A 13,184-nucleotide genomic window follows, 5' to 3' on the forward strand; every position below is an offset into this window, starting at 1 on the left:
AACAAAGATGGGAATTTTGAAATTAAGGCATTGCTCCAAAAAGAGTTAACTTAGGTCAGAGCATGAATAAGAGAATTGGCTACATTTATCAATATCTTTGATTTGCATTAACAATGCCTGACAATAAGACCATCCAATTTTCACTCAGTAGCTAAGAACAATTTATGTCTGTTCTAATGACAATGACCCCAATTTTTTAAGTCGTGACATTTGTACCAGTTTCCTGATGAATCTGACCTAAAATGTCTCTAATGCTCCAGCTTCTTAAGTACAATGTGAACTGAAGTGTCCTTATTCAATGAAGATCAGGTTATCCAGTAAGGTAAAGAATCCCCATTTTATACTGTGGTAGTTATACACCTCTAGTGTAACAAAAAGGTCTCAGAAATATCCTGCTTATAAAATGTCAGCACTCAAGAGTTCAGTTGCAATAGTCAAGTGGTGTCTTTATTGAAGAGTGACGAAAGCAGTGGACAGAGGAATCCCTATAGATGTTGTTTAAATGACATTTGATAAAGACCCACTGAAGAAGCCCAGGGAATTGAGGGCAAGTTTCTGACATGGTTGGGAAATTTGGTTGAGTGGCAGTTGACAGAAAGTAGGGATACCAGACGGGTAATCACATTAGCAGGATGTGACCAGTGGTATCCTACTCAGATCTTTTTTGGACCTCAATTATTCTCTTATTTATTAATGACTTGGATAATGCGGTGGAAAATCACATATCATATCTGCTGCAGCACCAGTAAACAGGTAAATCAGGATTTGGTAATGTGTAATGAGGGAGACTGGATTAAGGAGCTGAAGGGGAAGAAACTCCAGGGGTGTAGTGACTATAGACTTCAGCCTGCAGTTTGAGAGAGAGAAGCTGGAATCAGATGTAATGGTATTATAATTGAGGAAAGGTAACTACAGAGACAAGGAGGAGGAGCTAGCCAGAGTTGTTTGGAAGGGAGCCGAGCAGGGAAGGTAGGAAATCAGCAATGGCAGGAGTTTCTCTCGGGAAATTCAGAGGCATCGCAGCAATTCATCCCAAGGAAGAAGAGACATATTAAGGGGAGAACGAGGCTGCCATGGCTGATAAAGGAAGTCAGGGACAGCATAAAGGCAAAAGGAAAAGCATCCAATGTGGTGAAGACTCATGGGAAGTCAGAGAATTGGAAAGTCTTTAAAACCAGCAGAGGCTAAATAGAAAAGCAATTGGGGGGGGGGGGGATGAAATATGCCATTAAGCTGGCTGGTAATGTAAAAGATTGCAAAGGTTTTTTTCTAATATCTAAAAGGTAAGAGAGGGGCAAGACTGAACAGTGGACTGCTGGAAAATGTGGCTGGAGAAGTAGTAATGGGGAAATGAAGAAATGGTGAAGGAACTGAATAGTATCAGTTTTCACAATGCAAGAATAAGTAGCATACCAGAACTTCAAGAGAGTCAGGGAGTAGAGGTGAGTGCAGTGGCCATCACTAAGGAGAAAATGCTGGGGAAGCTGAAAGCTCTGAAGGTGGATAAATTAACCTGACCAGATGGCCTACACCCCAGAGTTCTGAAGGTGTTATTTCAATGCAAGAGGTCTAACAGGGAAGACAGATTAACTCAGGGCACAGTTAGGAACATGGGACTGGGATATCAAAGCAATTACAGAAACATGGCTCAGGGATGGGCAGGACTAGCAGGGTAACTAGGGAGAAAGGGAGGCAAGAGAGGAGGGGGAGTGGCATTTTTGATAAGGGATAGCATTACAGCTGTGCTGAGGGAGGATATTCCTGGAAATACATCCAGGGAAGTTATTTGGGTGGAACTGAGAAATAAGAAAGGGATGATCACTTTATTGGGATTGTATTATAGACCCCCCAATAGTCAGAGGGAAATTGAGAAACAAACTTGTAAGGAGATCTCAGCTATCTGTAAGAGTAATAGGGTGGTGATGGTAGGGGATTTTAACTTTCCAAACAGAGACTGGGACTGCCATAGTGTTAAGGGTTTAGATGGAGAGGAATTTGTTAAGTGTGCACAAGAAAATTTTCTGATTCAGTATTTGGATGTACCTACTAGAGAAGGTGCAAAACTTGACCTACTCTTGGGAAATAAGGCAGGTCAGGTGACTGAGGTGTCAGTGGGGGAGCACTTTGGGGCCAGCGACCATAATTCTATTCGTTTTAAAATAGTGATGGAAAAGGATAGACCAGACCTAAAAATTGAAGTTCTAAATTGGAGAAAGGCCAATTTTGACGGTATTAGGCAAAAACTTTCAAAAGCTGATTGGGGGCAGATGTTCGCAGGTAAAGTTATGGCTAGAAAATGGGAAGCCTTCAGAAATGAGATAACAAGAATCCAGAGAAAGTATATTTCTGTCAGGGTGAAAGAGAAGGCTGGTCAGTATAGGGAATGCTGGATGACAAAAGAAATTGAGGGTTTGGTTAAGAAAAAGAAGGAAGCATATGTCAGGTATAGACAGGATAGATCGAGTGAATCCTCAGAAGAGTATAAAGGCAGTAGGAGTATACTTAAGAGGGAAATCAGGAGGGCAAAACGGGGACATGAGATAGCTTTGGCAAATAGAATTAAGGAGAATCCAAAGGGTTTTTACAAATATTTTAAGGACAAAAGGGTAACCAGGGAGAAAATAGGGCCCCTCAAAGATCAGCAAGGCGGCCTTTGTGTGGAGCCGCAGAAAATGGGGGAGATACTAAACGAGTATTTTGCATCAGTATTTACTGTGGAAAAGGGTATGGAAGATATAGACTGTAGTGAAATAGATGGTGAGACCTTGCAAAATGTCCAAATTGCAGAGGAGGAAGTGCTGGATGTCTTGAAACGCATAAAGGTGGATAAATCCCCAAGGACCCGATGTGGTGTACCCTAGAACTCTGTGGGAAGCTAGAGAAGTGATTGCTGGGCCTCTTGCTGAGATATTTGTATCATCGATAGTCGCAGGTGAGGTGCCGGAAGGCTGGAGGTTGGCTAATGTGGTGGTACTGTTTAAGAAGGGTGGTAAAGACAAGCCAGGGAACTATAGACTAGTGAGCCTGATGTCGGTGGTGGGCAAGTTATTGGAGGGAATCCTGAGGGACAGGATGTACATGTATTTGGAAAGGCAACGACTGATTAGGGATAGTCAACATGGCTTTGTGTGTGGGAAATCATGTCTCACAAACTTGATTGAGTTTTTTGAGGAAGTAACAAAGAGGATTGATAAGGGCAGAGCGGTAGATATGATCTATGTGGACTTCAGTAAGGCATTCGATAAGGTTCCCCATGAAAGACTGATTAGCAAGGTTAGATCTCACGGAATACAGGGATACAGAACTGGCTCAAAGGTAGAGGACAGAGAGTGGTGGTGGAGAGTTGTTTTTCAGACTGGAGGTCTGTGACCAGTGGAGTGCCACAAGGATCGGTGCTGGGCCCTCTACTTTTTGTCATTTACATAAATGATTTGGATGCGAGCATAAGAGGTACAGTTAGTAAGTTTGCAGATGACACCAAAATTGGAGGTGTAGTGGACAGCGAAGAGTGTTACCTCAGATTACAACAGGATCTGGACCAGATGGGCCAATGGGCAGAGAAGTGGCAGATGGAGTATAATTTAGATAAATGTGAGGTGCTGCATTTTGGGAACGCAAATCTTAGTAGGACTTATACACTTAATGGTAAGGTCCTAGAGAGTGTTGCTGAACAAAGAGACCTTGGAGTGCAGGTTCATAGCTCCTTGAAAGTGGAGTCACAGGTAGATAGGATAGTGAAGAAGGCATTTGGTATGCTTTCCTTTATTGGTCAGAGTATTGAGTACAAGAGTTGGGAGATCATGTTGCGCCTGTACACAACATTGGTTAGGCCACTGTTGGAATATTGTGTGCAATTCTGGTTTCCTTCCTATCGGAAAGATGTTGTGAAACTTGAAAGGGTTCAGAAAAGATTTACAAGGATGTTGCCAAGGTTGGAGGATTTGAGCTGAACAGGCTGGGGCTGTTTTCCCTGGAGTGTCGGAGGCTGAGGGGTGACCTTATAGAGGTTTATAAAATCATGAGGGGCATGGATAGGGTAAATAGACAAAATCTTTTCCCTGGGGTCCAGAACTAGAGGGCATAGGTTTAGGGTGAGAGGGGAAAGATATAAAAGAGACCTAAGGGGCAACTTTTTCACACAGAGGGTGGTATGTGTATGGAATGAACTGCCAGAGGAAGTGGTGGAGGCTGGTACAATTGCAACATTTAAGAGGCATTTGGATGGGTATATGAATAGGAAGGGTTTGGAGGGATATGGGCTGACTGCTGGCAGGTGGGACTAGATTGGATTGGGATATCTGGTCGGCATGGACGGGTTGGACCGAAGAGTCTGTTTCCATGCTGTACATCTCTATGACACTATGATTGGCCGAATTTGAATTTGTTTTTTGTACCATAGCAACACAGCACCACCTATTTGTGTCAAACAGATGTTACGTTGTTACCTTGTTCAGCACACTCTGTGCTTTCAGTCAGTCCTTGCTGGCTTCCTCTTTCTCTCTCTTAACACCAACACTTTCATAACACCTCCCCCCTTAGGAAAAAACTGAACCATCAAAATGAAAAGATGGCTTTTTTTTTCTCTATTCCTTAACCACAGTACCATGACATATACATAACCTTAATCTCAGTTCATATTAACTTCTCACTACATATATATAACATTCAATAGTTACCAATCTCATATATATCAGTTAAATCCACGATGATTCACCTGTAATTGTAACACGTACGATTTGTAAATTAAAAGTCTGTAAAGTAAGACTCCAAAGAAATAGTCTCATATTCTTGTGTTTAAAATGTTCTAAGAATGTGAGAGGATTGTGATCCGACACATTGCTCATCATATACACATTAACATGTTGTAAGGCCACTACCAAACTCAATAGTTTTTTTGATTGTGGAGTATTTCCTCTGGTGGATGTTGAGCTTCTTTGAAAAGTAACCAAATGGCAGTTCGATCCCATCCTCATCATCCTGTAGGAGTACAGCTCCAACTCCTATGTCCCTAGCATCGATGGTGACTTTAAAAGGTTTTGAACAGTTTAGTGGAGCTAAAACGGGTTTGGTGGTTAATATGGCTTTCAACTGGTCAAATGCCTCCTGCCATGATTCTGTCCACTGCAACTTTGTGTTCTTCTTCAGCACATTGGTTAACGGTGCCACTACGCTGCTCAAGTTTGGAACAAACGTCCAATAGAATCCGTTGAGTCTAAGAATCGAAGCACTTCTTTCTTCGAGGTTGGTCGTGGAAATTCCTCAATGGCCTTCGTCTTTGCGTTCCGTGGGGTCAACCTTCCATGACTGATGTTATGTCCCATGAACGTCACCTCTGCTTTTGCAAATTCAGCTTTATTTAAGCTTATCACAAGTTTTGCTTCTCTTGTCATTCAAAGAGCTCTGCCAACTGTACCATGTGATCTTTGCAGGAATTACTAAAGATCACTACATCATCCGGATAGACTGCACAGTTTGTTAACCCAGCCACAACTCTGTTCATGAGTCTTTGGAATGTGGTGGGTGCATTCTTCATTCCAAAGGGCATCATTTTAAACTGAGATAGCCCATTTGGGATTACAAACACAGAAATTTCTTTCTCAGTCTCTGATAAAGGTAACTACCAGTAACCATGCATTAAGTCCAACTTGGTGATGTAACTGGCTTGTCCAACTTTCTCCATACAGTCCTTCAATCTAGGAATTGGATATAAGTCCAATTTTGTAACAGTGTTGACCTTCCGATAATCCACGCAGAATCATTGAGTCCAGTCGGTTTGAGAACTAAGATGATCGGCGAACTCCACTCGGTCTGGCTTGGTTCGCGTTGTCGTTGTCGAGCATGACCTCCACCTCCATCGGGACCTGCCTGGCTTTGAAAGGATTAAGCCGAAGGAAATGTTGATTCATTGGAGCAGTATTCTCTACATCCACTTCATGTACAATAGCATTAGTCCTCCCCATCTGATTCTTACATATGTCCTTATACTGCAGTAACAAATCTTTCAACTGCGTTCTATGCTCCTGAGACAGATAGCTTACTAACCTATCCCATTCCTCAAGGACTTCTTTATTTTTTAATCTATTTTGAGGCACATCAAAATCCACATCATCTGGATTTGATTCCTCATTCTGTGGAGCAGTAACTAACACCTGTTTCTCCAGTTCTTTCTCTCTAGTATAATATGGCTTCAACATAGAACATAGAACATAGAACATAGAAGAATACAGCGCAGTACAGGCCCTTTGGCCCTCGATGTTGCGCCGATCCAAGCCCACCTAACCTATACTAACCCACTATCCTCCATATACCTATCCAATGCCCGCTTAAATGCCCATAAAGAGGGAGAGTCCACCACTGCTACTGGCAGGGCATTCCATGAACTTACGACTCGCTGAGTGAAGAACCTACCCCTAACTTCAGTCCTATATCTACCCCCCCTTAATTTAAAGCTATGCCCCCTTGTAATACCCGACTCCATACGCGGGAAAAGGTTCACACTGTCAACCCTATCTAACCCCCTAATCATCTTGTACACCTCAATCAAGTCACCCCTAAACCTTCTTTTCTCTAATGAAAACAGCCCCAAGTGTCTCAGTCTTTCCTCATACGATCTTCCTTCCATACCAGGCAACATCCTGGTAAACCTCCTCTGCACCCGTTCCAGTGCCTCCACATCCTTCCTATAGTATGGCGACCAAAACTGCACACAATATTCCAGATGCGGCCGCACCAGAGTCTTATACAACTGCATCATGACCTCAGGACTCCGGAACTCAATTCCTCTACCAATAAAAGCCAGTACGCCATATGCCTTCCTCACCGCACTATTTACCTGGGTGGCAACTTTCAGAGATCTGTGTACATGGACACCAAGATCCCTCTGCTCATCCACACTACCAAGTATCCGACCATTAGCCCAGTACCCCATCTTTTTGTTATTCTTCCCAAAGTGAATCACCTCACACTTAGCTACATTGAATTCCATTTGCCACCTTTCTGCCCAGCTCTGCAGCTTCTCTATATCCTGCTGTAACCTGCCACATCCTTCCTCACTGTCAACAACTCCTCTGACTTTCGTATCATCTGCAAACTTGCTCACCCAACCTTCTAACCCCTCTTCCAGGTCATTTATAAAAATGACAAACAGCAATGGACCCAAAACAGATCCTTGCGGAACACCGCTAGTGACGGCACTCCATGAAGAAACTTTGCCATCAACTACTACCCTCTGTCTTCTTCCATCCAGCCAATTCCTAATCCAAACCTCCAACTCACCCTCAATGCCATATCTCCGTATTTTCTGCAGTAGCCTACCATGGGGAACCTTATCAAACGCCTTACTAAAATCCATATATACCACATCTACCGCTTTCCCCTCATCAACCTCCTTCGTCACCTTTTCAAAGAATTCAATAAGGTTTGTGAGGCACGACCTGCCCTTCACAAAACCATGCTGACTATCCTTGATCACATTATTCCTATCCAGATGTGCATAAATCCTATCCCTTACAATTCTCTCTAAGACTTTGCCCACAACAGAAGTGAGACTCACCGGCCTATAGTTACTAGGGTTATCCCTACTCCCCTTTTTGAACAAGGGAACCACATTTGCTATCCTCCAGTCTTCTGGCACTACTCCTGTAGACAAAGAGGACATAAAAATCAAGGCCAATGGCTCTGCAATCTCCTCCCTTGCTTCCCAGAGAATCCTAGGATAAATGCCATCAGGCCCAGGGGACTTATCTATTTTCACCTTTTCCAGGATTTCCAACATCTCTTCTCTACATACCTCAAAGCCATCCATTCTACTTATTTGTGACTCAGTATTCACATCGACGACAATGCCCTGTTCCTGAGTAAATACTGAAGAAAAGTATTCATTCAGTGTCTCCCCAATCTCTTCCGCCTCCACACGCAACTTCCCACTACTATCCTTGACTGGACCTATTCCTACCCTAGTCATTCTTTTATTCCTGACATACCTATAGAAAGCCTTAGGGTTTTCCCTAATCCTACCGACTAAGGACCTTTCATGTCCCCTCCTTGCTGCTCTTAGCTCTCTCTTCAGGTCCTTCCTGGCTACCCTATAACTCTCAATCGCCCCAATTGAACCTTCACGTCTCATCTTGAGATAGGCCGCCCTCTTCCATTTAACAAGGGATTCCAATTCCTTATTAAACCACGGCTCCCTCGCACGACCCTTTCCTCCCTGCCTGACAGGTACATAATTATCAAGGACACTCAATAGTTGCTCCTTGAACAAGCTCCACATATCATTTACACTCTTGCCTTGGAGTCTACTTTTCCAAGCCACACATCCTAAGTCATGCCTCACCACATCATAATTTCCCTGACCCCAGCTATAACTCTTGCCCTGTAGTACACACTTATCCCTCTCCATCACGAGAGTAAAAATCATCGAATTATGGTCATTATCCCCAAAGTGCTCACCTACCTCTAATTCTAACACCTGGCCTGGTTCGTTACCCAGAACCAAATCCAGTATGGCCTCACCTCTTGTTGGCCTGTCTACATATTGTGTCAGGAAACTCTCCTGCACACATTGAACAAACACTGACCCATCTAACGAACTTGAGCTATAGCTTTCCCAATCAATATCAGGAAAGTTAAAGTCCCCCATAACAACCACCCTATTACTGTCACTCATCTCCTGAATCACCTTCCCTATCCTTTCTTCAATGATTCTAGGACTATTAGGAGGCCTGTAAAAGACTCCTAACAGGGTGACCTCACCTTTCCTATTCCTAACCTCAGCCCAAACTACCTCAGATGGCAAGTCCTCATCCATCGTCCTTTCCACCACATGTTCCACATGTTTCCACATGTTCACATGACATACCCGAAACTGTTTGTTTCTATCTGGCATTTTTACTAGATAGTTCACCTGACTCAACGTTTTCTCAATTTGTTAGGGACTACTAAACCTGCTTTGAAGGGATTTCCTATTTCTGGTAACAGTACTAATACATCATCCTCTTGGGAAAACATCCGAGTCTCGGAGCGTTTATCTGCCACCTAATTCATTCTAAACTGTGCTCTCTTTAGATGCTATTTAGCTAACTCATCTACTCAATTTAGTCTCACTTCAGATACATAACCTAAGTGTGAGATCTTCGACTTAGGTCCTGTCAATTTTTCTTTAATTAATTACAAAAGGCCTCTCACTTCATGACCGAATATTAACTCGAAGGGAGTGAACTGAGTAGATTCATTTGGGGCATCTCTGATGGAAAACAAATATAACGGGATACCTTTATCCCAATTATTGAGGTAACCCTGACAGTATGCTGTCAACATGGTCTTCAAGGTCTGATGCCACCTTTCTAAAGCTCCCTGGGATTCAGGATGATACACACTGGATTTAAAGTGCTGTATACCTAAGCTATCCATAACCTCCTTAAATAGCCTAACAGTAAAATTTGACCCTTGGTCCAACTGAAACTTGCTGGGCAGCCCATACCACATGAAGAAAGCTACTAACTCCTCTGCCATCTTTTCTGCCTTGATACTCTGTAATGAAATTGCTTCTGGAAATCTGGTAGACAGATCCATTATGGTTCACAAGTACTGGTTCCCACTTTTAGTTCTTGGGAGGGGACCTATGCAACCAATCATAAACCGTGTGAAAGGTTCTTCAAATGAGGGCATTGGCAACAGAGGTGCTGGTTTTATTGCCGCCTGTGGCCTTGCCTACCATTTGGCATTTATGACACATTATGGCAAAAGATAACCACATCCTGGTGCATTCCAGGCCAATAAAAATATGTTTGTACCTTAGCCTGAGTCTTTCATATCCCTAAGTGACCTCCTACATGTAGTTCATGTGCTACCTGTAACACCTCCTGTCCGTATGCTACCGGCAACATAATCTGATGCACTTCAGCCCATTCACCTCTGCACTAACCTGCCATGGTCTCCATTTCCACCTTAGGATTCTATCTTTCAAATAATAACCCCCCTGAATATTCTCAGCCTGCTTTTCGGAGTACGCATCCACATATATATTTTCTATTGTCTTGTCTTGTTGTTGTTAGTCCCTTAGCATTTCAGGACTAAACACTTCTGTCTGACCCTCTGCCTTTTCAGGTTTTTCCTGCACCAGTACATCAAACAGGGTATCCGCTAACTGAACCTCAACTCCTTCATCTCTCTCTTTAGTTTTTGCTTTGTGCTGTGACTTATGGTAGGGAGATCTGGTTACTACACAATCTGGGAAAATACCAGGATATTTCTGTTTTAACTCCTCACTTTCTTGATTTTCCTTGGGATCCTCCACAAGGGGTGTCAATCCTGCCAAATCATTCCCAAATCCTGGCAACGAGCCCCCCAGGTTTTACGACATGGGGGAAAACCCCTCTGCTAATTTAAACCTGACACACAGAGAAGCTCACCTCGCACCGTAACCTGTTAAATTTTGAGGAAAAGAACTATCAGAGATCACTATTTAAAGTAAAAAATTAACAACTTTATTCTTTAAGTCCAAAAGAGAACATTAAAACAACAACTCTTTACAACTCCTTTCTCTTAACCCTATCGTTTACCTCCCATTCTGTATCTCCAATACTGGTCCGATAAATTCCCTCTTAAATTTATGCCAAATCACTTTCAATCCCAGTCTTTGGATGTTGAACTTTCTCTGTAGATTTTTCTTGGTTGACTTTGCTGCACAAATGTCTGATGGACAGGTACTTTTCAGAGAGTTATCTGGCTGGCTTTATGTTGGTGCTTGTTTGGCTGCTCTTTGCTCTTCTTCCCCTAACTGTTCAAAATGTCCAAGTTTATACCCATAAAACATCAAATAATTTCATTAGTTTGACATCATCCCAAACAGTAAAATTCAAATTCGATTGGATTTTGGTCTCTGAGACATAATTGAAACTGGCTGAATTTAAATTTGTTTTTGTACCATGGGAACACAACACCAGCTAATTGTGTCAACCAGATATTACATTGTTACCTTGTTCAGCACACTCTGTGCTTTCAGTCAGTCCTTGCTCGCTTCCTCTCTCTCTCCTAAAGGTACAGTACACACCAACACCTTCATAACACTTGCTTGCTGGGAGCTTGAGTAAGGACAAGGTTGGGATCACCCTGACACTGTGGGCTAAGCTGCTGGAAAATAGCTACCTCTTGTCTGGCATGAAAATGGTAAAGACTCTTCCCCATGGGGCAGGGCTAACCTGGAGAAATAAAGATTATCCCCATGTCATTGCAGACAGCACCAGATGGCTGGAAAAACTCAGTGCGACACAACCTGTCCCTGAATAAATGCTTCGAAAAAGTGGAAAACAAGTCTGGAGGTACATCGAGAAAAGGCTGTTTGTGGACCCTGAACCCCAGTAAGATCCAGAAGATGCAGGAAGAGCTGCAGAAGTGGCGAAGGAAGGATCCAGGAGCTGTGAGAAAGTGCATGGCCAAACCAGGCAAGTGGCAAAGGCAGCAAAACGGTTAGTGATCCACTGGCCATTGCAGGCGAAAGTGAGGACTTGCAGATGCTGGAGATCAGAGTCAAGATCAGAGTGTTGCTGGAAAAGCACAGCAGGTCAGGCAGCATCCAAGGAGCAGGAAAATCAACATTTCAGGCAGGAGCCCTTCATCAGGAATCAAATTGATAAAGGGCTTCTGCCTGAAATGTCGATTTTCCTGCTCCTTGCAGATGCTTGACCAGCTGTGCTTTACAAACACCACTCTAATCTTGACATTAGCCATTGTAACCAATCCCACAGCTTGTTAAAGCCTGCTTTGGCTCTGGTGTGAGTTTACCTGGCAGAACTTCAGTGTAGGATAAAATTGCCTAATTAACTGGAATTTTCCAACACTTCCTATTCTTCCAGATCTTCATTGCCTGCTGCTTTTGATATAATTAAAGAGAAGCATGCAAGTTTATACTATCTCACAATAACTCAGCATGTCCCAAAAGGTTTACAGACACAAAAATATTATAGACTGTTGAAAAATTACAGCTAATTTGATGTTTAACTGATCACTGGGCACTGTGAGAGTGACTGGTGAGTAACTGGGCACTGTGAGAGTGACCCAGAGTGACCAGTGAGTAACTGGACACTGTGACAGTGACCCAGAGTGACCAGTAAGTAACTGGCCACTGTGAGAGTGACCCAGAATGCCCAGTGAGTAACTGGACACTGTGAGAGTGACCCAAAGTGACTGATGGAGCTGTACTGTATGTAAGCAATAAATTTCAGAATTTTGTTTTTGCAGATGAACTGGAAAAATTAATTGGAGAAAAACCTGATCAAACAAAGTCCTCAATGATGACATCATCTTCTCTCTATCCACAAGCTCCATCGTCTCTGCTGCATGTTCAGGATCATTCCAACTCCCTGTGTCTGGGACACTTTCAAGATCCACATGCAATTTCCAGTCCTCAACTTCATCCATATGGTGAAACTGGCATGCAGGCAAACATGAACCAGGATTGTTCTGGTCATGCAACAATGCAACCTCAACTTCGCCAGCCTCAGCTCCGCAGCCAGCCCAGTGCACAGAGCAACACTGCTCAAGAGTCCCCCATCCCAGGACAGACAGCACCAATTGCCAGCATTGCTGAGATCAGCAGCCAACTGCTCACAGAGAAGTCCCTAATCAAAGATATGCACGATATCCTTGTAGAAGGAGATATCAACACAGATATCGATGCACTCAATCCCAGTCTTGTAGACTTTGAACTTCAAGGTAAGATTGTCAATTTTCTGCTGATTATTCCTGTTTTAATTAGTTGATCTCATTAGGGATAACTTGAGGAATTGTAGGAACCTGGCGAAGGAGAGGCGCTCTGAAAGCTTGTGATTTCAAATAAACCTGTTGGACTATAACCTGGTGTCATGTGACTTCTGACTTTGTCCACCCCAGTCCAACACTTGCCCGTCCACATCACTGCAGTGCTGTGTACATCTTCACTATTTATCTAAGGGAGGATATTCTTGCATTAGAGTTAGTGAAAGAAACATTTACTAGACTGAATCCTGGAGCTTAAAACCCTGCAAGGTGATTGCATTAAAGCATAAAAAAACCTTGCAGGGTTTGACATGGTCAATGTTGAAAAGATATTGCCCCCTACCCTCTGCCAACTGGAAGTCTAGAACAAGGGACACAGTCTCAGACTAAGGATCAGCCATTGAGGGCTAAAATGTGGAGAAATTAAT

At 43.1% G+C, this 13,184-nt stretch overlaps 1 protein-coding gene across 1 annotated transcript in view; it reads left to right on the forward strand.

The window, feature by feature from the left end:
- LOC122564206 (forkhead box protein N1-like) overlaps positions 1–13,184 on the forward strand; it is a 94,430-nt gene that overhangs the window by 69,354 nt on the left and 11,892 nt on the right. The window contains exons 6-7 of the mRNA XM_043718901.2: positions 11,237–11,444; positions 12,241–12,714. Of these exons, the coding sequence (XP_043574836.2) occupies positions 11,237–11,444; positions 12,241–12,714 (682 nt within the window). The remainder of the gene's footprint in view (positions 1–11,236; positions 11,445–12,240; positions 12,715–13,184) is intronic.

This window comes from Chiloscyllium plagiosum, unplaced genomic scaffold (assembly GCF_037043375.1).
Source record: "Chiloscyllium plagiosum isolate Xiang-an unplaced genomic scaffold, Cpla_swu_hap1 HiC_scaffold_31, whole genome shotgun sequence".
In the NCBI taxonomy this organism is placed as follows: domain Eukaryota; kingdom Metazoa; phylum Chordata; class Chondrichthyes; order Orectolobiformes; family Hemiscylliidae; genus Chiloscyllium; species Chiloscyllium plagiosum.